Source organism: Ranitomeya variabilis, chromosome 2 (assembly GCF_051348905.1).
Source record: "Ranitomeya variabilis isolate aRanVar5 chromosome 2, aRanVar5.hap1, whole genome shotgun sequence".
NCBI lineage: Eukaryota > Metazoa > Chordata > Amphibia > Anura > Dendrobatidae > Ranitomeya > Ranitomeya variabilis.
Window position 1 is genome coordinate 276,587,126 of NC_135233.1, and position 27,264 is coordinate 276,614,389.

At 44.0% G+C, this 27,264-nt stretch overlaps 1 protein-coding gene across 1 annotated transcript in view; it reads right to left on the minus strand.

Annotated features, from left to right (window-relative positions):
• Positions 1–261: 261 nt before the first annotated feature.
• Positions 262–27,264, minus strand: part of LOC143805518 (uncharacterized) — a 55,472-nt gene continuing 28,469 nt past the window's right edge. The window contains exons 4-6 of the mRNA XM_077284982.1: positions 10,727–10,880; positions 9,732–9,833; positions 262–670 (exon numbers count right to left, since the gene is read on the minus strand). Coding sequence (XP_077141097.1) covers positions 612–670; positions 9,732–9,833; positions 10,727–10,880 — 315 coding nt within the window. The 3' untranslated portion in view covers positions 262–611. The remainder of the gene's footprint in view (positions 671–9,731; positions 9,834–10,726; positions 10,881–27,264) is intronic.

Below are 27,264 nucleotides of genomic sequence, written 5' to 3' on the forward strand. Positions count from 1 at the left end.
ATCAGACTTTGCAGAGACACCAAATTTGAGTATTTTCTACTTGTTTCAATGCCATTATCAGTGTAGCTCCTGCTGCAGAGGCCCCAAACATTTTTGGAAACCTGGGTAATTGCCCATATTTCATCTCCTTAACGCCAGCCCGGCCCTACTGTATATACAAGTTGTGGATTCATTTCTTAGTATATAGCAGTCAGTAGTCTGTTTCAATTCTATGGAGTAAAACTTTGTAGCTTAATGTACCTATAAATAATTTTCGAAAGTCACTTTAAGCATGATGTGTATTGCATAAACACTAGCCTTAATAATCCAGCATTAAGAAATAATAATTCTGGCTAATGTTTACTGAGAATCTTAGACCATAGTTTCCCATTAAGTGCTTGGACAATTGTATACAACTATAATATAGAATGCTAATCAAAGAAGGTATCATAAAAACATACCATTTTTGTAGAATATCTGAATGTTCTGACAAGTAACAATGGTCAACCTGGAGATGGACTTTTACTTAATTCATAAGATGGTAAAGCCAAATGGCACTTCTAAAAGGGGCAAAATTCATATCATGCAACTTGACTATTACAATGTAAGGGGATCCTCTGTGACGTGAATATTCATTTTAATAACTTATTAGGCTGTAAATGAGCTTCTTGTGGTTTTCTTACTGGTACACCTAAAAAAGAAAATGTGCAAATGACAGTTACTTCAATGTGTTTAAAGATAGTAAAATTTCAGTGCAAAAAACAGCAGAAAAAAAAACCCGCAGCGTTACGCTACATGCTAATACGGTCTAAATGTCTAAGCAAAGTGGATGTGATTCTATGTAACCTCTGCCCTCAGTGCATACAAAGATGCTGTTGAACTCTGCGGATTTGGTGCATTTTCCCTTTATAGACTTCTAAAAAAAGAGTATGAAAAAAGCCAGTATATCAAATCAGAGCTTTTCTAGATTATTAAAAAAAAAAAAAAAGCATTAAAAATGCAGATTCACATCTGTACCAAAAACGCATCAAATTTGGGGGGAGCATGCATAAAAGAAACAGTAAACACGCAATAATCAAAGAATATTTATCTTTTCATGTGGTGAGGACACTTGCAGAAAAAAAAAAAGAAAAAAAAAATGCAGCATTTATGCTATATGTGAACACAGGTTCAGCGTTAAATTTTTAAAAGTTTAATAGAGAAAAAAATATCAATCACCATTTTTTGCACCATTTACCAATCCCCGTAAATAGTCTGATCACGGTGTTGGGCGGGTTGTTGCGATTAAAGAGACATCAAATATGTCCATGTTACTTGCTGATTTGTGATAAAAAAAAAAAAAAGTTAAAAAAAGCGTTAAAATGGCAATATTTTAAGTGTGTTTTTCATGATCTTTTAGTAATTTTATAAGGAGAAAAAAATATATATATTTTATTCTCCCCTTTAGGGTATGTTTCCACGGTCAGGAAACGCTGCTTGTTTGACGCTGCGCAGAGCTGCAGCGTCAAACAAGCAGCGTCCAGATGTTCCAGCATAGTGGAGGGGATTTTATGAAATCCCGTCTCAACTATGCGTGGAAACCCGCACGCGGCGGCCCTGCGACTCCGGACATGCTGCGCGTCTTTTCAGATCGCAGCATGTCCGTACACCTTGCGGGGACGCAGCGTCCCCGCAAGGCATATCACAGGGCGCTATGGGAGAGAGCGATCATCCCGGATGTGAAGAGTTAACACATCCGTCATGATCGCGTCCCAGAAAGGGGGCGGGGCTTAGCGCCGAGCGGCTTCGCCGCTGCGGCGATACCGCCGGCCATCCTGACAGTGGAAACATACCCTTAGATTCCAGGGACAGAGATCTATCTATACACAGCAGAGTATTTCTATGTAATCTGCCTGTGAAGTCAGAGCCTGCAATACAGACCAAGTACACAAAATTCTCCCCATTACATCACTAGAGCATGTGGCTCAGTATGTTTAGCTCCTGCCTGCGATTATGTTGCGAGTTCGAGATTTGGGGAGACTAGCAAAAAAAAGATTAAATGACAGTTTTATAATTGCTTCTTATTTTTATTTGTTCAATAGGAACAAAAAATATGACTTTCTTCACCTCAATATACAAGTACAAAGAAGAATACTGCAGTATACAAAGTGCATGCATTATCTGATTCTGGGTTCATCACTGTCTGCAATACATGTCAAGATTATCAAAATCTTTTATGATCATCATTAAGAGCTGTGGCTCATAGATAAAGCTAAAATAAAGAGACAAACTCAATCCGCACCACTGCACCTTCCAGATACTAGACCAATGAATCTTACACACAAAGACACGTTTAGTGCTTTATCGCCCCAAAGGAACCGGTGCTCAATCTAGAAAAAAAGCATTCAATGTCCAAATATGAAGAAAAGTGATGGCACTCACCGTCCTAAAATTCCAAACTTTGTGTCATAAAAGTCTTCAGCACGTGAGCAATGTGAACAAAGAACGGACACCGGCCGTTTCGTGCTAATTAGGACCCGTAGAAGTGAGAAGTGGCCCCACCCCTGAGGAGCAGCTACAGAGCAATGAGGACCTTGGAGAGGTGACTATAAAAGACAGGACAAAGCAATGACGGGGCGAGACAGTCCCGCTAAATTCGGGACGATTGGGAGCTATGCATCATGACATAACTTGACAGTTCTTTTAATTAGATCTCTTAGGCATTATGACTTACTTTGAAAATCCATGTTGGAATGTCTGTATAATTATTTTTTAAAGAAGCTCTTCCATGAAAGTTTTTATCCTCTTGGTAATATATTATATTACATCACAATCATTATATTATATTATATAGCACTGTGCACTTACATTTGCTCATTTTTCCTTTCTACCCAGATAAGTCTCTTTTTTTCTGCTTGAAGTAGAAACAGGAAGTCTCTTATCCCTGCATTTATCATCCCCCTCTTCACCTCCTGACCCATCTGCTCCACTCCTGCCCGACAAGGACTTTTGTTGTGACTCATGAGTTGTGCAAAGAAAATTGACCTCCTGTTTCTACAGAGAGCTTAGAAGGATTCAGTTAGGCAGTTTTTAATCACATGAGGTCATAGACCTAATGGAAAAGAGAAGAATTATCTGGGTAGAAGGGCAAAAAGAGCAATTGTAAGTACACAATGCCATATAATATAATGACTGCAATATAATAAGAGTATAAGCATTTTGATGGAAGGAGCGCTTCTGTAAACTAAATATTCCAGTATCATCAGGTTCAAGATATATATTTACTAATCTATGCGGCTAGTATTGTAAGCTCCAGCGACAAAACTGTATTAAATATATTTGAACGCTTTATATCTATACAGAAATATTATTTCTTGAAGTTGCAGGCCGATGGATATTGACCACGCTACTGAGAGGTCCTGATAACATATCCACGTAGGATTTGTATTGTTATTATGACTTTGGGTAAATTCAAGCCATTATCCACAGCCTTAAATTGAATAGTGTACAGTGTGTGATAATGGGAACTGCAAGAAGCACTCCTTAGTAATGCTTTATTTAACCCCCTCACTACATATGGTGTACTGGTACGTCATATGTGGCGTCCCTGCCTTTGATGCGGGCTTGCACTCAGTGCCCGCATATTTCCCGGCGGATGATGATTGTTTTATTGAGCCATCATCTGCTCTATCAGCCGTGGTGGAGAGGAGCTCTGCCCATGGCTGTTAACATGTTAAAAGCCTCTGTCAATCTGCGACAGCAGCATTTAACACATGCCGGCGAGAAAAGGGGGGGGGGGGGGTTTTGTTGCATGATACTTGGGTGCCGGTGAATTTTCATGACAGCCAAGGGTCTGCTGAAGACCTCTGTACTTTTGAATAAAATAAAGCCATCACACAGCCAATTTCTCAAAAATGTAAAAAGTTTCATGTCTTAGTAAATGACAAAAGCATCTTTTGTGTTGGTTTAACATATCTCCGAATGTTTCAGCACATTTATATAAAAGAAAAAAAACTTTACATGTTTGATATATGAAGGGATTCATTTTCTAGGCATTAGATAGCGTTCACACTTGCAACGCAGTTTTGGTCCAAACGTGCAGTTTTTATTGCTTTTCACATGTTGCACAGCATAAAAAAAAAATACAAACAAAAAAAAAAACATAAAACCATAGTCTTGTCCAGGCGCTAACTAAACAGAACATGCCCTGGCTACTTTTACACAGCTGCCCTAGCCCCAAAACAAAACAGCTATTATCCATAGCAACCACTGATACTTGTAATTCTCTACACACGGCCTCTGCAGACTCTTCTCAGAGAGGATTCTGGCTTTTCAACACTTTTCAGGTTCAAGACCGATCCAATCTAGTGCACATGGTCTGGTCATTCACAAGTTAATCCATTTGCCTCTGTTATATCCAGCAGACTAAGGGTATGTGTCCACATTCCGGAATCCCAGCGCTTTGGACGCAGTGGATACCCCGCACCGCCCTGTTGTACGCCCGGTGATTCTGGATGTATTCATTGTACACATGCAGAATCACCGCATCGTATTTGGATCGCCCCCAGGTTAGGACAATGGGGTACTCGTCACCGGGTCCTTTGGTTCGGGGGATGTCACGGTGGCCCGACCCGGTCCGTGGCCCTTCGAGGGACGTCCAATAAAAGGAATAGTTTTTATGGTTTTGGGAAAGGTCTTTAAAGGGGTAGTTCGTGACGCCACCTGTGCTATTCGGTCAGGGTGACCGATGCTGCTTAGGGGTCCGCTGGGGTGATGTTATGGCAGCAAGATGATATACCTTCCCACAGGTGAAGTGTATCCCCAGGGCTTCCCAGAAGTGTAGGTGGTGATGGTGGATGGTGTAAGGCGCAGTGAAGAACGAGGACACAAGGTTGCAGTCTCTTTACCTTTACTGAAGACTTCAGCATCCACAGTCCAGGGTACAGACCACAGGGTAGGCAGAGTCCAGCCGATCTGAAGGCAAATCCAGAGTCCCCTTATCCAGGTGGAAATCAGTGGCCTTCCTGTAGCGCCTGTGTGTTGTAGTACCTCCCTGCTGAGCTTCTCGGTAAGGTCCTCACAACTGTTGTAGATGTTCTAGATGTTATTTCTTCCTCTCTGTCCCCCAGATGGTATGGATAGGACAAACCCGTATGACTGATGGCCTGAAGCTTGTTTATAGGGACCCTAGAGACGCCCCGACCCCCACAAGTTGCCACCGTGTCTCCTAGGTATTAAGGTTGGGCAGCCAACTTGGAATTGACTGTCCTGCCGGTCTCTGGAGCAAGGCTTGGAGACGGTTACTCCCTCGGTGTTCCGGCCACCGGCTTCGCGCCTCAGAAGGAGGCAGCCTATTGCAGGGAAGAACTCCTTCTGGAGTTATCTCCTTGTGCTATGACTTCGTTTTTCACCCTCTGCAACACAATTGTCTTCGTGTCTTTTCTTAGGATGCTGCCGCATGTGGGGCAGGTGCAGCTCCGTGTCTTTCTGTCTAGCTAGGCCTCTGACAGGATCCCACCCCTGTCAGGGACCCTCTGTCTGCAGTTCCGATGTTCCTCCTTCCCCTGACTGCCTGACAGGTGTTGCCTGGGCAAAGCCCAGCCAGCTTCTCTCTAACTTTCTATCCAGCCCACCAGTTTTACCCTTCTGTGAGGAGTGCCCTAGTAGATAGGAGCAAGGCTCCCCCTGGTGGTCTGGAGTGTGAAGTGTGGTGTATGGTTTGTGATACCTGGTAGGAAGATCTCCTTTATTGCCATCAGACGTAATATCACTCCCCCTGGTGGAAGAATGACATTACTGCAACGACCAGGACTCTGGGGCGCTGCATATTCATAGACTATTATTTATCTTGCGGAGACAGAGCATCGTGAGCACATAACTAATTCATCCAGCAGACTGCCACATGATAAATCTACTTCCTGAGTCTTAGAAACACACCAGAGGTGCTTCTAATCAAACAGTAGAGCTGGGATTTAACTTTTTCCTTCCCAGTTATGCTACATCCACAGTTCCAACAGGGAGTCACCCTCCCAAAACGGATTGTCTTCTCACAGCTTCTGGGGAACACCGTTTACATCTTAAATGATAGAAAAGAACAGAAACATGCAAAACAACATGGATCACCATAAAATCTATATACTTTATTTGTATACACAGAACCACACACAATACTTAAAAAAAAAAAAATCAAAAATTCAAAAAGACACAAAAGCCCACAATGGGGCTGTCCAGATGTACAAAAAAAAAAAACAAAAAAAAAAACCACACGACGCCCAACGCAAGGAATATATCACCTGATACAATGAGTACACCACCACTTGCAGGACTAGATAATAGATGTGTAGGTGTGCACACTTGATGAGAAAAACCTGCATATACAAACTAGAAAAACCCCATCTAACCAATATATATAAGAGGTAAAAGTGCTTTTTGATGATCGCCCGAATCTCCATGAATAGGGGCTGAGGCTCAAAGAGTGGGGGGTACGGTAAGTCAAGGCAACAAGGTGTGTTGGGCTTCATGTTGCCTTTTTGCACGTCTGTCTGACTTATTGGCTTGAGCTTACATGCACCATATAGGGGACACGGAGGCCATTACTTTCACTGTATATCATTTAAATTGACAATCTGCTTGACTATATGGTCCACCTACATTGTCGTTCCTGAGCAGGTGTATTATTGTGTTCAGTTTATATAAAGTATATACACAGTCTCTATACTGGGTGCTAATCAGAGTGTTATTTGCACTAATGATTAGCATCCGGTATAGGGATTGTGTATCTAGAGTGTTATTTGCACTAATCTCTGGGTAAAAGGCTCTAATATTTTCTGCATTTCTTCTGGTAGTGGGTAAGGAAAGTCATAGCCCCATTGTGGGCATTTGTGTCTTTTTGCATTGTTAAATGTTCTTAAAAATATTCTGTGTGGTTCTGTGTACACAAAGTATTTAGATTTTATGGTGATCCCTGTTTTGCCTGTTTCTGTTCTTTTGCATCATTTAGCCATGTTTTGACATGCTCCAGGTTGATCCTTCATGTGATGGTGCCCTCCATCTTGGTTTGATCTATGTACATCTTAAATGCAATGCTCTGCCACCTACAGACTACACCAAGCACACAGACTCTGCTGTATGCACATCATCACCATACTGATCTGCAGACACAGCCTTGATGGGACACAGAACCACAGTCTGTGCGTATGTCTACCTTGGCCATGAGACAGTTCTTGGTGTCTCCAGAGATACACCTTACCTATTTCCACAGGGACTAGCACATGATGAAGTGTGGCACTTTCCAAGGTCACCAAGCTCCCAAATTCCCATCACTTAAACACTATTTCACAGTCACCTGGCACTCCTGAGGCCCCTCACCAGGATGAGGAACAGCACTGCAGGCAGGGTAGGTGAAGTAGGAGTTGGACTGGCCAATACTGCTGTCTACTGGCATAGCGGACCTCGGTTCTCCTTCTCACAACTTAAAGATAGACTGCTCCCAGCGCTCCTCTGAGCGGCACTTGCGATGCCATAAGACTGAGGCAATATAACTTTCCAGACAGACATCTCATCCATGCTTTCAGACTGGATCTGCTACCCAGTAGCCACATTTATAGAGGACATTCAATCCTTACACTGCAACTGCCTGTGGTCTCTGGGATTTCACACCTGCATTTCATCCACCAATTGTAGGGTTTCACTAGCTAGGCATTATGTATTGGGTTGCATTCACACAGGCAATGCAATTTTGGTCCAAATGTGCAGTTTTTATTGCTTTCCACAGGTTGCAAAGCACAAAAACAAACAAACATAAAACCCAAGCCTTGTCCAGGTGCTAACTAAACAGAACAGACCCCGGCTACTCAGATTTGTTTGACAGAGCGGGGTCTCTCTCACCAAACACTATTGTCCATAGCAACCACTGGTACTTGCGGTTCTCTGCACATGGCTTGGGCAGACTTCTCAGAGAGGGACACTAGCTTTCCAGCTCTAAGGCCGTCGTCACACTAGGCGTAGGACAATAGGGTCCGTGTTTTACGGCCGTAATACCCTGTAATAGTCCCAAAACACTGTTCCGTATTCAATGCGAGGATGCGATTTTTACGGCCAAATTTAACCGTGTGTCATCCGTATGGCGTCCTTTTCTTGCAGGCTTCCAAAATTGACATATCATGGATCCATCGGCTCAAATATTCTAAAATTTATAATATATATTATATTCTATTCTATGTGTACACATTAATTCTACCTACTCTATTCTGTCAGTGTGATTTTACTGTACACTGCACTGAATTGCCGGCTTTTCTATAGAACACCGGTCCGTATTTCTCGCAAGTCACACGCATGGTCCGTGTGTAATCCGTAATTTTCTCGCCCCCATAGACTTTCTTTGGCGGATTTTTTGCGCAATACGCTGACAAACGCAGCATGCTGCGATTTTCTACGCCCGTAACATGCCGTATATTATGGATGCGTAATATACGGCAGATAGGAGCTGCCCCATAGAGAATCATTGGGCCGTGTGCAATGCGTATTTTCTGGACGTATTTTATGCGCTCATACGTCCGTAAAACTCGCCAGTGTGATGGCGGCCTAAGACACATCCAGTCTGGTGCACTTGATCTGCCCATTCAACAGTTAACCCATTTGCCCCTGCTACATCCAGCAGACTGACTCTCTATTTGGAGAGACACCTTGACATCTCTCTCTCTCAGCTACAGCTCACATCTTGGCTGATCTCACCAGCAGCACACTCAACTCCACTTCATCTAGCAGACTGCCACACAATTAATCTATTTCCTGCTTCTTAGAGATACGCTGCAGGAACTTCTAATCAAACACTGCAGAGCTGAGATTTAATGCTTTCCTTCCCAGCTATGCTACAGTGCATAATTGTACTGACCTGGAGAATTATATTGCCAGGCCAGTTTTACCGTATAATGAACATGGTAAATTAAAAAAAATATATATATCAAAACAATTGAATTGCACTTTTTTTTCCAATTTCAATGCACTTGGCATTTTTTTCCCACTTTCCAGTGCATCACATGATATGATAATAAAATGGTGTCATTCAAAAGCACAACTCCACCCCAAAAAACAAGCCCTCATATTGCTATGTGGACAGAAAAAAAAAGTAAAAAAGTTATGCCTCTTGTACAAAGATGAGGTAAAAACGGAAGAAAAAAAAAAAAAAGGAAAGACATGGAAAATAGCCTGGTCATGAAGGGGTTAAAGGTGTATTTTCTAGTTTAGATTGGATAGAGGAGAACTTCCTAATTGCTGAGCGTTTGATTGCTGGGGCCTCAACTGATTCTGAGAACGGAGATTCTGAAGAGCTCTATACGAACTCAGTGGTGGTCGATCATGTACACTGCGATCCATGCATTCTTAATGGGAACGCCAAAGATAAAGCGCTGCGCTCAGCTGGACTTCAGCATTCCCATTACAATAAATGGTATGGCACTAGGCAAGATCGACCAATTCTCCATTCACAGGGATCTTTTAGGGTCCCAGTTCTCAAGATTGGGAAGTTTTCCCTATCCCATCGAAACTTGAGAATACCCTTTAAGCTTTGTGTGAAACATCAAGCCATGAGGTCTTAAAAGAGAAGCGAGTCATTTAAATAGTCTAAAAAAAAAAAAAGCAACTTGCTTAAATGAGGTCGAATTTTTAAAGTAAATGGGCCAGATCTAAGGTATCAGAATAGTGATAAACGATAACATTTTCATATGTGAATGACAAGCAGAAATAGAAGCACTAAAGTTTTTCACCAATTTTACCTGAGGCACGAGGTTTCATTTTGGAAGGGATTTGCGAACCTACTAGATTACTTGGACGGATGAAAGCATGCTCTTTTTGGACACTCCATGCTGGGTCAGACCCTGATTGTCAACGAAAGACAAATTATATAAACATTTAAAGGGAACCTATCACCCCGTTTTTTTCGGTATGAGATAAAAATACTGTTAAATAGGGCCTGAGCTGTGCATTACAATAGTGTAGTTTGTGGACCCCGATTCCCCACCTATGCTGCCGAAATACGTTACCAAAGTAGTCATTTTCGCCTGTCAATCAGGCTGGTCAGGTCGGATGGGCGTGGTTTCTTCCCCCAGATATTGCGTAGTTTTCCGTTGGTGGCGTAGTGGTGTGCGCATGTCCAACGTCCCCAATCCTGCACGGGGGGGTGAAAATAGCAGCGATGTCCGTTATTCCATTGGTGGTCGGTGGGCGCGGCCATCTTCCTTTGGCCGCGCGTGCGCAGAAGCGGCCTCTGCTGGCCGCGGCTTCAGGAAAATGGCCGCCGCGATCTCCATCTGCGCACGCGCGGCATCCCGCGGCCATTTTCCTGAAGCCGCGGCCAGCAGAGCGCCGCTTCTGCGCACGCGCGGCCAAAGGAAGATGGCCGCGCCCACCGACCACCAATGGAATAACGGACATCGCTGCTATTTTCACCCCCCCGTGCAGGATTGGGGACGTTGGACATGCGCACACCACTACGCCACCAACGGAAAACTACGCAATATCTGGGGGAAGAAGCCACGCCCATCCGACCTGACCAGCCTGATTGACAGGCGAAAATGACTACTTTGGTAACGTATTTCGGCAGCATAGGTGGGGAATCGGGGTCCACAAACTACACTATTGTAATGCACAGCTCAGGCCATATATAACAGTATTTTTATCTCATACCGAAAAAAACGGGGTGATAGGTTCCCTTTAACTATGAAAGAAATACGTACAGGCAGTCAGTAATGGAATCTTATAAGGTTCTTACCAGAAGATGGATTCAATGAAGGAACTTTACAGGAACGAGCAGCACTCAGAGGACCAGGACCACTCTGCACTTTCCCAGCATATATTTGGGTAGAAAGTCCAGAAGGTGGTTTAACCAAGGAAGATGCAGGAAATGGGGGCACATCAATCCTTTTCTGTTTGGGAAAATATAAGTCATGTTTGGAGATGTTTGCATATACCCATTATTTCTCAAGATATGCCACTGTAGAAAATGTTAATATAAGTTTGTTATATGCTAAGCATTCTGTGTTTAACAATTAATAGATAAAACTATAGCGTAATAATTTATGTATAACAGTAATATATATACATATATACACACAAAACACATTTTGCACTTAAAAAAACAAAACATCAAAATGAATAAATATATGAAATATATAGAAGTGATTTTCTTCTGATGGCTTGTGCTTAAAAGCTGCTCACTATCAATACGAAAACGCTGGTGTCAAACCAGCTGCAAAAGAAGTCATAAAAGAAGAAGAAGAAGCAGAAGAAGAAAAAAAAAAAAAAAAAAGACACTGCAAGTATTTTCCTGATACAAGGAGAGTAGGAAAACCTACAGACTATATTTGCCCATTAAAAAAGATTTCTATTATTGTAAATCTAAAACGTACAAAAAATAAAAATAAAAAAGGATGCTGCTAGATACACATGTAGGGGAACATAGGCATATGCAGAAGGTGAAATGAGACATGCATAGTGTAGTATAAGTATATCATGTTCCTCTAAAGGTGCTGGTGTTAAATGGACAAGGGGGGGGGGATTCAAAGAGCCATATATAAAATTACATGTAAAAGTCACCAGCTTTCTGCAGCGTTCCCACCTCCCCAACGCACATTTCGTTAACTCTTCATCAGGAGAAGTGTCACAGTATATTCCTGACGCATCTTTTGCTAGAAAAACTCTGCTAAAAGATGTCTTGTGTACATATTGTAGGGATTCACGCTCTCAGGTAGCATTCATATAAACAATGCAGTTTAGTCCAAAAAGGATGTAAAACAAAAAAAACAGCCGCTTCCAGAACCAAAGTATTCAGCTCCACCCACAGTTAACGCTGAACAGGCTAAAACTTCCACATGGTTCTCAGTACACACACTACTCAGCTTTCCTAGCTGACCCATGCAGTTTTAATACAGAGAGACATCCAGACATCTCTCTCAGCTACAGCTCGCATTTTGGCAAGTCACTCACCTGCAGTACACAACTCTGCTTCACCAACAGTCTGACACACCAAGGTGAATTTATTTCCTGGTTATTGTAAAAAGCTAGGCATGTGCATATAATTAAGTTTTAGAATTTAACCCTATCCTATCTGACATTGCTACAATACCCCTTAGGTAACAGTCCTGACAACTTTAAGATTGGGTGTTTGGTAATAAAGCATTTATCCATATGTCTGCAGATGATGAAAAAAACAAAAAAAAAAACTCCACACCATAAGGCCGGCGTCACACTAGCGAGTTTTACGGACGTAAGAGCGCAGAAAATACGTCCGTAAAACTCGCCAAACAAACGGCACAATTATTCTCAATGGGTCTGGTCCTATCAGCCGTATATTACGGATCCGTATTATACGGCTTTCTACGGCCGTACAAAATCGCAGCATGCTGCGTTTGTCAGCGTATTGCGCAAATAATACGCCAATGAAAGTCTATGGGGCGAGAAAAATACGGATTCCACACGGACCAGCAGTGTGACTTGCGAGAAATACGCAGCAGTGTTAGTGAAAAGCCGGTAATTCAATTGCCGGCTTTTCATTTCTCCTTCCCCAACCCAACAGGATATGAGACATGGTTTACATACAGTAAACCATCTCATATCCCCTTTTTTTTTTGCATATTCCACACTACTAATGTTAGTAGTGTGTATGTGCAAAATTTGGGCGCTGTAGCTGCTAAAATAAAGGGTTAAATGGCGGAAAAAATTGGCATGGGCTCCCGCGCAATTTTCTCCGCCAGAGTGGTAAAGCCAGTGACTGAGGGCAGATATTAATAGCCTAGAGAGGGTCCATGGTTATTGGCCCCCCCTGGCTACAAACATCTGCCCCCAGCCACCCCAAAAAAGGCACATCTGGAAGATGCGCCTATTCTGGCACTTGGCCACTCTCTTCCCACTCCCGTGTAGCGGTGGGATATGGGGTAATGAAGGGTTAATGTCACCTTGCTATTGTAAGGTGACATTAAGCCACATTAATAATGGAGAGGTGTCAATTATGTCACCTATCCATTATTAATCCAATTGTCTGAAAGGGTTAAAACACACACACACACACACACACACACGTTATTAAAAAGTATTTTAATGAAATAAACAAACAGGTTGTTTTAGTATTTTATTGCTCTCAATCCATCCGGAAGACCCACGCTTGGCAAAATAATAAACCAACAATATACATACCTTCGGATGAACTGTCAGGTCCCACGAAGTAAATCCATCTGAAGGGGTTAAGTCATTTTACAGCCAGGAGCTGCGCTAAAGCACTCGCTCGTGCCTGTAAACCCCGGGTACTGAAAGGAAAGCTGGGTGATCTGTACTTACATTGAGTTGCGGTGAGGCGCCCTCTGGTGGATGTTCTCATGAACTGCAGCCTTGGAAAAGTTCCCACGCTCGAGTTCATATGAGTTCATCCAGCAGAGGGCGCCTCACCGCGACTCAATGTAAGTACAGATCACCCTGCTTTCCTTTCAGCACCCGGGGTTTTTACAACCACGAGCAAGTGCTTTAGCGCAGCTCCTGGCTGTAAAATGATTTAACCCCTTCAGATGGATTTACTTCGTGGGACCTGACAGTTCATCCGAAGGTATGTATATTGTTGGTTTATTATTTTGCCAAGCGAGGGTCTTCCAGATGTGCCTTTTCTGGGGTCGCTGGGGGCAGATGTTTTTAGCCAGGGGGGGCCCCAATAACCATGGACCCTCTCTAGGCTATTAATATCTGCCCTCAGTCACTGGCTTTACCATTCTGGCGGAGAAAATTGCGCGGGAGCCCACGCCAATTTTTTCCGCCATTTAACCCTTTATTTTAGCAGCTACAGCGCCCAAATTTTGCACATACACACTACTAACATTAGTAGTGTGGAATATGCAAAAAAAAAGGGGATATGAGATGGTTTACTGTATGTAAACCATGTCTCATATCATGTCGGGTTTAGGCAGGAGAAATGAAAAGCCGGCAATTTAATTACCGGCTTTTCACATATATCGCGCTGAATTAAATATAAATACATATATATATATATATATATATATATATATATATATATATATATATATATATATATATATATATATATATATATATATATATATATATATATATATATATATATATATATATATATATATATACACACACATACATACATATATATATATATATATATATATATATATATATATATATATAATGTGTGTCTCAATGATATATATAGATATAGATAGATAGATACACACTGTATATACGTTTTAACGGACATTTGAGCACATAAATCCATTAGATGTCGGTTTTGCAAGCCTGCGTGAAAATATCGCAGTACGGATGCCATACGTATTACATACGGAGGATACCATGCGCAAAATACGCTGACACACCCTGCCTACGGAGGACATACGGATCACTATTTTGGGAACATTTCTCCGTATTACGGCCGTAAAAAACGGACCATATTGTCTTACGCTGAGTGTGACGCCGGCCTTACACAACCTGGCCAGGTCCATTAATGATTCTCTGCAGATGTTTAATTGCCAGCCTGCAGTGGTGATATGACTACAGAGCATGTGACCGCTGCAGCCAGTCAACAAAGAACGGACCAGCTAAGGAGAGGAATAGCTTGACCTGAGGAGCGAGTATGCATGTTATTTTCATGATCTGCAAGCCTATGTATATATGGAAAAAAAATTGTTCCTGTGAACCCCCTTTAAATAGCTCATTGGTACTGTTGGCAAACTTTTAAGCAGATCTTTCACCAAATCAGCGTCGAAATTGTGATTAGACTCAAATCAGCTTAGGGCTCTCACACCGGCGTATAAACTGGACAAGTGCAGTGCGAGGAAATGTCGCATTACACGCTGACCTAGGTTAGTAAATCAGTAAGTGCTGAGAAACTTGCAGATGAGCTTGGATCAGACGGAGGTGGAGGAAAAAAAGGAAAAATAAAAATTGCAGCAAGCTGCCATTGTCTGTGAAAGTTGGATGGCAGTCGCCAATTCAAGTTAATGGGTGAGGGAAAAAACCCCGAAAAAGATCAAATTGCACAGCACGCAGACCGTGCATGTGCAGTCTGATTTTTACCCACACATCTCAAAAGGAAAACCGACATGTCACCAGTCAGATAGAGTAAATAGACTTATGTCAGTGAAATATATCATTAATGCTGTGCATGTATAATTTTCTGTACTTGTATTTAGGTATTAAAGAAGTAATTACATTAAAAAAAATGGCTTTGGGTCCCCCTCATTTTTATTAACCAGCTAAGGGAAAGCAGAAGAAACCAATAACCATGGAGCTTCCCAGTCTATTAACCCCTTCATGACCCAGCCTATTTTGGCCTTAATGACCTTGCCGTTTTTTGCAATTCTGACCAGTGTCCCTTTATGAGGTAATAACTCAGGAACGCTTCAACGGATCCTAGCGATTCTGAGATTGTTTTTTCGTGACATATTGGGCTTCATGTTAGTGGTAAATTTAGGTCGATAATTTTTTAGTTTATTTGTGAAAAAAACGGAAATTTGGCGAAAATTTTGAAAATTTTGCAATTTTCACATTTTGAATTTTTATTCTGTTAAACCAGAGAGTTATGTGACACAAAATAGTTAATAAATAACATTTCCCACATGTCTACTTTACATCAGCACAATTTTGGAAACAAATGTTTTTTTTGCTAGGAAGTTATAAGGGTTAAAATTTGACCAGTGATTTCTCATTTTTACAACACCATTTTTTTTAGGGACCACCTCACATTTGAAGTCAGTTTGAGGGTTCTATATGGCTGAAAATACCCAAAAGTGACACCATTCTAAAAACTGCACCCCTCAAGGTGCTCAAAACCACATTCAAGAAGTTTATTAACCCTTCAGGTGTTTCACAGCAGCAGAAGCAACATGGAGGGGAAAAATTAACATTTAACTTTTTAGTCACAAAAAAGATCTTTTAGCAAATTTTTTTTTATTTTCCCAAGGGTAAAAGGAGAAACTGGACCACGAACGTTGTTGTCCAATTTGTCCTGAGTACGCTGATACCTCATATGTGGGGGTAAACCACTGTTTGGGCGCACGGCAGGGCTCGGAAGGGAAGGAGCGCCATTTGACTTTTTCAATGAAAAATTGGCTCCAATCTTTAGCGGACACCATGTCGTGTTTGGAGAGCCCCCGTGTGCCTAAACATTGGAGCTCCCCCACAAGTGACCCCATTTTGGAAACTAGACCCCCCCAAGGAACTTATCTAGAAGCATAGTGAGCACTTTAAACTCTCAGGTGCTTCACAAATTGATCCGTAAAAATGAAAAAGTACTTTTTTTTCACACAAAATTTCTTTTAGCCTCAATTTTTTCATTTTCACACGGGCAACAGGATAAAATGGATCCTAAAATTTGTTGGACAATTTCTCCTGAGTACACCGATACCTTACATGTGGGGGCAAACCACTGTTTGGGTGCACGGCAAGGCTCAGAATGGGAGGCGTGCCATTTGACTTTTTGAATGGAAAGTTAGCTCCAATCGTTAGCGGACACCATGTCTCGTTTGGAGAGCCCCTGTGTGCCTAAACATTGGAGCTCCCCTACAAGTGAGCCCATTTTGGAAACTAGACCCCCCAAGGAACTTATCTAGAAGCATAGTGAGCACTTATAACCCCCAGGTGCTTCACAGAAGTTTATAACGCAGAGCCGTGAAAATAAAAAATAATTTTTCTTTCCTCAAAAATGATTTTTATCCCAGAATTTTTTATTTTCCCAAGGGTAATAGGAGAAATTGGACCCCAAATGTTGTTGTCCAGTTTGTCCTGAGTACGATGATACCCCATATGTGGGGGTAAACCACTTTTTGGGCACACGGCAGGGCTCGGAAGGGAAGGCACGCCATTTGGCTTTTTGAATGGAAAATTAGCTCCAATCATTAGCGGACACCATGTCGCGTTTGGAGAGCCCCTGTGTGCCTAAACATTGGAGCTCCCGCACAAGTGACCCCATTTTGGAAACTAGACCTCCCAAGGAACTAATCTAGATGTGTGGTGAGCACTTTGAACCCCCAAGTGCTTCACAGAAGTTTATAACGCAGAGCCATGAAAATAAAAAATATTTTTTTTCTCAAAAATGATTTTTTAGCCCACAATTTTCTATTTTCCCAAGGGTAACAGGAGAAATTGGACCCCAAAAGTTGTTGTCCAGTTTCTCCTGAGTACGCTGATACCCCATATGTGGGGGTAAACCACTGTTTTGGCACACGTCGGGGTTAGGAAGGGAAGTAGTGATGTTTTGAAATGCAGACTTTGATGGAATGGTCTGCGGGCATCATGTTACGTTTGCAGAGCCCCTGATATGCCTAAACAGTAGAAACCCCCCATAAGTGACCCCATTTTGGAAACTAGACCCCCCAAGGAACTTATCTAGATGTGTGGTGAGCACGTTCAACCCCCAAGTGCTTCACATAAGTTTACAACGCAGAGCCGTGAAAATAAAAAATCATTTTTCTTTCCTCAAAAAAGATGTTTTAGCAAGCAATTTTTTATTTTCACAAGGGTAACAGGAGAAATTGGGCCCCAATATTTGTTGCCCAGTTTGTTGTGAGTGTGCTGCTACCCCATATGTGGGGGTAAAACACTGTTTGGGCACACGTCAGGGCTCGGAAGGGAAGTAGTGACATTTGAAATGCAGACTTTGATGGAATGGTCTGCGGGCATCACGTTGCATTTGCAGAGCCCCTGATGTGCCTAAACAGTAGAAACAACCCACAAGTGACCCCATTTTGGAAACTAGACCCCCGAAGGAACTTATCTAGATGTGTGGTGACCACTTTCAACCCCCAAGTGCTTCACAGAAGTTTATAACGCAGAGCCGTGAAAATAAAAAATAATTGTTCTTTCCTCAAAAATTATGTTTTAGCAAGTAATTTTTATTTTTGCAAGGGTAACAGGAGAAATTGGACCCCAACAGTTGTTGCCCAGTTTGTCCTGAGTACGCTGGTACCCCAAATGTGGGGGTAAACCACTGTTTGGGCGCACGTCGGGGCTTGGAAGGGAGGGAGCACCATTTGACTTTTTGAACGCAAGATTGGCTGGAATCAATGGTGGCACCATGTTGCGTTTGGAGACCCCTGATGTGCCTAAACAGTGGAAACCCCTCAATTCTAACTTCAACACTAACCCCAACACACCCCTAACCCTAATCACAACCCTAACCCCAACACACCCCTAACCACAACCCTAACCGCAACACACCCGTAACCCTAATTCCAACCCTAATCCCAACCCTAACCACAACTGTAACCCCAACGCACCCCTAACCCTATCCGTAACCCTAACCACAAGCCTAATCTTAACCCTATTTCCAACCCTAGCCCTAATTCCAACCCTAACCCTAAGGCTATGTGCCCATGTTGCGGATTCGTGTGAGATTTTTCCGCACGATTTTTGAAAAATCTGCAGGTAAAAGGCACTGCGTTTTACCTGCGGATTTACAGCAGATTTCCAGTGTTTTTTTGTGCGGATTTCACCTGCGGATTCCTATTGAGGAACAGGTGTAAAACGCTTTCACAAAGAATTGACATGCTGCGGAAAATACAACGCAGCGTTTCTGCACGGAATTTTCCGCACCATGGGCACAGCGGATTTGGTTTTCCATAGGTGTACATGGTACTGTAAACCTGATGGAAAACTGGTACGAATTCGCAGCGGCCAATCCGCTGCGGATCCGCGGCCAATCCGCTGCGGATCCGCGGCCAATCCGCTGCCGATCCGCGGCGGATCCGCAGCCAAATCCGCACTGTGTGCACATGCCATAACCCTAACCCTACCCCTAACCCTAACCCTACCCGTAACCCTAACCCTACCCCTAGTTCTAACCCTAACCCTAGTTCTAACCCTAACCCTAGTGGAAAAAAAATATATATATTTTCTTTATTTTATTATTGTCCCTACCTATGGGGGTGATAAAGGGGGGGGTTAATTTATTATTTTTTTATTTTGATCGCTGTGATAGGTTCTATCACAGCGATCAAAATGTACTTTTAACGAATCTGCCGACTGGCAGATTCGGCGGGCGCACTGAGCATGCGCCCGCCATCTTGGAAGATGGCGGCGCCCAGCGAGGAGGCGGACGGACACCGGGAGCCTCGGTGAGTATAAGGGGGGGGGGGGGAGATCGGGGCCCGGGGGGGGCGTCGGAGCACAGGGGGGTGGCATAGCAGCACGGGGGGAGCGGGCAGGAGCACGGGGCAGCGGAGCACAGGACCGAGGGGAGCGGAGCACAGATCGGTCGCTTGGGGGGGCGATCGGTGGGGTGGGGGGGGTCACATTAGTGTTTCCAGCCATGGCCGATGATATTGCAGCATCGGCCATGGCTGGATTGTAATATTTCACCAGTTTTTCAGGTGAAATATTACAAATCGCTCTGATTGGCTGTTGAAAGTGAAACTGCCAATCAGAGCGATCGTAGCCACGGGGGGGTGAAGCCACCCCCCCTGGGCTGAAGTACCACTCCCCCTCTCCCTGCAGATCGGGTAAAATAGGAGTTAACCCCTTCACCCGATCTGCAGGGACGCGATCATTCCATGACGCCACATAGGCGTCATGGGTCGGATTGGCACGGGTTTTCATGACGCCTACGTGGCGTCATGGGTTGGGAAGGGGTTAATATCAGCTCACAGCTGTCTGCTTAGCCTTTACTGGTTATTAAATATCTGACGGCCAGCTCTCACTCTAGCTATCCATCTACTCCATATCGATATATAAGATTGCTTTTATTAGTTAGAAAGCTAGCTTTAAATTACATAGAGATTACAGTATGTAAAAGAGAACAACACATATGGAGGCTAGTTGAGAGAAGAAAAAAATTTCATTATATTTGCATGACACTCATCCTATTTTTCTGTATCAACATTGGACCGATTTTTTTTTTTTATACACTAGTGTGACCCCAGCCTAGAAAAGTTGTTAAGGAGAGTAGAGAGAAAAGGATGTAGAGTTACCCTACAGACCGGTGTTTCCCAAACTGTAGTCCTCAAGGCCCACACGTCATGTTTTCAGGTTTTCCTTAGTATTGCATAGGTGATAATACGAATTATAAGGCATCAGACATTCCCACAGGTTCTCACACATGTGCAGTACAAAGAAAATCCTGAAAACATGATGTGTTGGGGGGGGAGGGGGCATGAGGATGGGCTTTGGGATAGGCAAGATAACTCATTGATTCACTTAACTCAGTCTACAACCAGCTTTGTACTCTGATACATAGAACTTATAACATCCATCTAATGTATCCCTATTACAAAAATGTTTTTTTTAGAAAAAAAATATATTTAAGCTATTAAAACAAATGAATGTATAACCTCACAACAAATGATATACACAGGGGCGGATTATAATGAGGTCAATCTGGGCAGTAGCCCAGGGCCCCCCCACACCACAGATTGACCGCCGCCATCAGGGCATTACTGCTCTGACTGGCGTATTGGCCCGATGGGCAGAGGGGGCCCGCATCGGGCCCTGTCTCATCTGCTCACCGGACCCCTACCAGCACTGCAGCAGTTTAACGCTATTGACGTGCGGGCCTGCGCAATCGGAGGCTGGCAGCTGATGTCAGCCGCAGCACACACGTCTCCGGCGTCTGATGTCTTTGTCAGTCGCCAGTGAGTGCGCGCTTCATCTGCGAGGAGGGAGCTTCGCCGAGAGTGGCAATCCGGGGGACCCGGGCCAGAATGCTGAAAACTGGGGGCAGAGATGCTGGACACACTGGGGGCAGAGATGCTGGACACACTGGGGGCAGAGATGCTGGACACACTGGGGGCAGAGATGCTGGACACACTGGGGGCAGAGATGCTGGACACACTGGGGGCAGAGATGCTGGACACACTGGGGGCAGAGATGCTGGACACACTGGGGGCAGAGATGCTGGACACACTGGGGGCAGAGATGCTGGACACACTGGGGGCAGAGATGCTGGACACACTGGGGGCAGAGATGCTGGACACACTGGGGGCAGAGATGCTGGACACACTGGGGGCAGAGATGCTGGACACACTGGGGGCAGAGATGCTGGACACACTGGGGGCAGAGATGCTGGACACACTGGGGGCAGAGATGCTGGACACACTGGGGGCAGAGATGCTGGACACACTGGGGGCAGAGATGCTGGACACACTGGGGGCAGAGATGCTGGACACACTGGGGGCAGAGATGCTGGACACACTGGGGGCAGAGATGCTGGACACACTGGGGGCAGAGATGCTGGACACACTGGGGGCAGAGATGCTGGACACACTGGGGGCAGAGATGCTGGACACACTGGGGGCAGAGATGCTGGACACACTGGGGGCAGAGATGCTGGACACACTGGGGGCAGATGTGGCAGGATTGGAGACATGGGCAGAATGTAGACACGGGGCATGATTGGAGATACGGGGCAGAATGAAAGACATGTGGCAGGATTGGCGACAGATCGTGCAGGATCATAGGGGCAAGATGGATACGATGGAGACCGATGGGGCAGGATGGGGAGATCATATGGGGCAGGATGGATACTCATGAGGGCAGGATGCGAGAACATATGGCTGGAGCCAGGAATGAGAAACACAGGGCCAGGATGGGCGATATTATTATTACCATAGGGGCTAATTAAGGGATATTAGTACTGCAGTGATTTATTTATTTTATTTTTTTAGTATACTGTTTTAAATGGGGGGGGGGTGGTCCTGTTACTGTGCAGAGTGACACTATCGCCTTTTTTTCTTCATGTGGTGTAATGTAGAAGTAATGTGTTCTGCAAGCGGAGCTCGAGATAACTGTATTTCCTGCAGAGACGAGTCCTGGCTGGATGAAAGATGAAGAACTTCACCTAGAGACGTCACTGGTGAGTCAGTGTGTTACCTATACACTGACACTACACTGTGTGCGGAATTATTAGGCAAGTTGTGTTTTGGATCACATGATACTTTTTATACATGTTGTCCTACTCCAAGCTGTTCAGGCTTGAGAGCCAACTACCAATTAAGTAAATCAGGTGAAGTGCATCTCTGTAATGAGGAGGGGTGTTGTGTAGTAATTAAGCACACCTTATATAAGGTTTTGATGTCATTAGACAGCTTCCTTTCCTTTTTCAAAATGGGTCAGAAGAGAGATTTGACAGGCTCTGAAAAGTCCAAAATTGTGAGATGTATTGCAGAGGGATGCAGCAGTCTTGAAATTGCCAAACTTTTAAAGCGTGATCACCGAACAATCAAGCGTTTCATGGCAAATAGCCAACAGGGTTGCAAGAAGCGTGTTGGGCAAAAAAGGTGCAAAATAACTGCCCATGAATTGAGGAAAATCAAGCGTGAAACTGCCAAGATGCCATTTGCCACCAGTGTTCCCATATTTCAGAGCTGCAACGTTACTGGAGTAACCAAAAGCACAAGGTGTGCAATACTCAGGGACATGGCCAAGGTAACGAATGCTGAAACACGACCACCTTTGAACAAAAAACATAAGATAAAACGTCAAGACTGGGCTAAGAAATATCTTAAGACTGACTTTTCAAAGGTTTTATGTACTGATGAAATGAGAGTGACTCTTGATGGGCCAGATGGATGGGCCAGAGGCTGGATCAGTAAAGAGCAGAGAGCTCCACTCCGACTCAGACGCCAGTGCAGCGCCCCAGAGTCCTGGTTGTTGCAGTACTGTGGCTCCGCCACTATGGGGAGCTATGGTGCGTCTGATGGCACTGAAGGAGTTCATCTGATCAGGTATCACAGACACCAATACATTTCACAGCCAGGCCTCCGGGGGGAGCTAAGGGTTCTATTCATTAGGCCACTCCCCACCATAGTGGGTAAACTGGGGGTCAGGCAGGAGGTTAGATCAGAAAGCTGACTGGGTTGGAACCAGGCAACACCTTGTGGCAGGGGGTGTTGTGGGGGAAGATACAGTAGGGTCTCTGTCAGGGGTGGGATCCTGGCAGAGGCTTGGCAACTTGAATGAACGTAACGGGACCGTGCCTGCTCAGGATAGCGGCGGTGCCCAAGGAAGGATTAGAAGCGAGATAGATTGTGCTGAGTGAGAAACGAGATCACGCAAAAGGAGAAATACCAGTAGGAGTCGTGCTGTAAGACCGAAGCAACATCCTACTGAGGCGCACTACCGGTGGCCGGAACGCCGAGGGAGTATCATAACATTCAGCTTCAAGCAATACTCCAAACAGCGGCAGGACAGTCAGTCTAAGGCGGGCTGTCTCACCTAAATCACCTATGCAGTCTTGGGGGGCAACTTGTGGAGAGGGGCTACTCTAGGGTCCCGGAAGAGCTCTGAGCCTACCCGTCAAACGGGTGCCGTCCCAACCAGAACACCAGGGAGGGACGGAGGATTAGCAGAACATCATCTAATCGAGTTGTGAGGGAACTTAAGAAACAGACACAACAGTTGTGGGGACTTTCTGTAAGCACAGCAGGGAAGGACCACAACACCTAGCGCTAGAATGAAGGCACAGATTTCCACCTGCTAGGAGAACTCCGGAGGTGCCATTGGGCCGGCCGGACTTGCGCAGCCTGGTTATCCGGATTCCGGACTGAGGACCCAGAGATCTTCAGTAAAGAGGTAAAGAGACTGCAACCTGGTGTCCTCGTTATTTACTGCACCGCACCACCACAGCCTCATCACTACCATCATCCAACATATCTATCACTGTACGCCCCTCGGCAGGGTCACGGACCGGGCCTAGCCACCGTGACAACCCCAGAGCAGAGACTCACAGGCCCGGTACCGGGTACCCCTCGGCCCTGCGGCAGTGGGGGGCGCTACACCAGCAAGGTGGAGGTGGGGTACTGGTATGGGCTGGTATCAAAGATAAACTTGTGGGACCTTTTCTGGTTGAGGATGGAGTGAAGGTCAACTCCCAGACCTACTGCCAGTTTCTGGAAGACAACTTCTTCAAGCAGTGGTACAGGAAGAAGTCGGTATCGTTCAAGAAAAACATGATTTTCATGCAGGACAATGCTCCATCACATGCCTCCAACTACTCCACAGGGTGGCTGGCCAGTAAAGGTCTCAAAGAAGAAAAAATAATGACATGGCCCGCTTGTTCACCTGATCTAAACCCCATAGAGAACCTGTGGTCCCTCATAAAATGTGAGATCTACAGGGAGGGAAAACAGTACACCTCTCGGAACAGTGTCTGGGAGGCTGTGGTGGCTGCTGCACGCAATGTTGATCGTAAACAGATCAAGCAACTGACAGAATCTATGGATGGAAGGCTGTTGAGTGTCATCATAAAGAAAGGTGGCTATATTGTTCACTAATTTTTTTGAGTTTTGTTTTTGCATGTCAGAAATGTTTATTTCTAAATTTTGTGCAGTTATATTGATTTACCTGGTGAAAATAAACAAGTGAGATGGGAATATATGTGGTTTTATTAAGTTGCCTAATAATTCTGCACAGTAATAGTTACCTGCACAAACAGATATCCTCCTAAGAGCCAAATCTAAAAAAAAAAACCACCCCAACTTTAGATTGATTGAGAACATAGTTGTTGATCAAAAATAAAAATAATCCTCTAAAATACAACTTGCCTATTAATTCTGCACACAGTGTATACACTGAATACTATATACAGAGGTCCTGTGTATAATGTCACCAGTGATCACGGTATTACCTCTACACAGACACTGCATACTAAGTTCAGATCTCCTGTGTATAATGGCACGGTGATAGTCAGGGCCGTATTTGCCACTAGGCACGTGAGGGCACGTACCTAGGGCGGGGACAATGCAGGGGGCGGCACCTGAGCAAGGTTTGTTGGTTTTTTTTTTTGTTTTTTTTAATAAAAGCTGGGTCACCTCCCGACCGACCCCGCCGCGCCCCCCCTGCCCCTACACTATGGAGCATCATGTGTGGCCATTATACAGTATTAAGCATCATGTGTGGCCATTATACAGTATTGAGCATCATGTGGGGCCATTATACAGTATGGAGCATCATGTGTGGCCACTATACAGTATGGAGCACTGTGGCCATATTTTTTTTGTTTATAATTATTATATATAAACAGTGTGATCAGCAGTGCTAAATGGCTGTGGTTGGGACGTGGATATTGGTGTGACTAGTTGTGAAATTGGTGTGGTCAGAGGCGTGGCCTAAAATTTGCCACGGCGCACTACGCGCGCCGCAATCTTTATACCTCTTTCCCTTCTTCAAAAGTTGGGAGGTATGGTACCGCATTTGCCAGATCATGGCAAGTGCCGCAAATCCCATAGGGAATGAATGAGGCCGAACGCAGTGTTGCCGTAAGTGATCCGTTACGCAGCAGATGCAGAAAAACTGCCGGATCTGCTGCAAAAGGCGACTTTCACATCAGCGATTTTTGCCAAAGTCACTGCCGATAGTGTCATACTCACCAAAGGTGGAGGCAGCACTAAAAGTGCCTAGGGCAGCAGAAACTCTAAATACGGCCCTGGTGATAGTATTGTGTTTTTTTTTTTAATTACTGATCAGTATTGTAGTATTCAGTCACTATGTGGTGGCAATATGTGGTCTGGTCATGGTGTTGCGGTATTTGTCCCTTGTATGTGCTATTTGGTCACTTTGTGGTGGTAATATGTGGTCTGGTCATGGTGCGGTGGTATTTGTTCTTTGTATGTCATTATTTGGTCACTGGTGGTAATATGTGGTCTGGTCATAGTGTTGTATTTGTTCCTTCTATGTGATATTATTGGTCATTTTAAAAAGTTTAAAATAAATAAAAATATACCTAAATTGTATTGCATATTTTAACAAATATTTAATAGGTTACAATAGAGTAGGGCCCGGCCAAAAGTGTCTACCGTGTTATGGTGGCAGCTTGAAAAATCTTTTGGCCAAAACAAAAGCTGCCGGTTATGTGTGTGATCTGGTGATGGGAACTGTTAATGTGTGATAAGTGACAAGCCTACAACCTGCAGTAACCACCGATTAACCAAACCGCTGCATGACCAGCTCTATCCTCACCTACTGTATCCTCACCCATCCCTTGTAGATTGTGAGCCTTCGCGGGCAGGGTCCTCTCTCCTCCTGTACAAAGTTGTGACTTGTATTGTTCAAGATTATTGTACTTGTTTTTATTATGTCACTTTATATACAAAAAGGGAGGGCACCATCAATAGTAATGGCCGAATAATACAGGGGATCTGCCCAAAGGTATGTCAAGCAAATTTAATAAACCAAAGAAGAAGAAAAAGAGACATACCAAAATATGGGGAACACCCTGAATATGAAAATATATGAAAAAAGTTTATTTATTGTCATCCAAACAACACATATCACATGAAAAATAGTAACATAAAACCATGAGCATTAAAAACATCTATAGTAAAGACCACCTCAAAGAAAAGAGGGGTGAAGACCCCTGGACCCAGGGTCAGGTGCACACAATAATTCCAGATAATTTAATAACCATATTGTTATGGAACATGACAAAATGTGCTGAAATGACTGGCAAACAGAGTAGAGATACTGTATAGATAGGGCTCAATGCCTCAGTATGCTGATTGTTGCCAGGAATAAGATATCATGATCTATCTATATTCAATTGAGAAGTCCACTGAAGTGTGTGGACCCTATACAACCAGCCAAACTTAAATAAGACCATTCAATACCTGTAACCCAGTAGAACATAGGTTGGCTTGTCCAGCACTCAGTATATTCAGTAAGGGAGATGTTTAACAAACAGATATATAATAATTGTGTGTGGCCAATAGGTGTGTAGCATATACGAACAAACCCCTCAATTCAAGTAGATGAGACAATACACCCAATGCAATAATTATGTCCAACAAATGTAGAAAACAGATGCATGTACCACCTGTGAGCATTCATGAGGAAGGTAACTGCTGTCTGCATAAACCTAAGCCAAAATTACAACCAGCATCTAGAGCATAAATAGATGGGGGGAGGGTGGATACATGACCTGTAAAGGTGCAACGGAGCAGTCCAAGATAGAGGGTGTCGCTGCCAACCTACATCGCCGCACTGCAAGTCCCATTACTCATGTCCATAGTAGGAGTGTGCACGACTTCAAAGAAGGTCCAGGGGGGAGAAAATTAAGAACCCGACGCGTGTCGCCACCGCTGTGGCTTCATCAGGGGTAGGAAATGGTATATCATATGTTTTTATTATGTATACCCCTCCTCACATGTAAAGCGCCATGGAATAAATGGTGCTATAACAATAAATAATAATAAAGTGAGAAGTGGAGTTTCACTCAGCAACTATTTTTCTGGAATAATCTGGTTCAGGTATATGATGACCCTGTCGCATGACCCCGTCACATGACCGGGGGCCCACAGAGTCTCAACAGCCCGG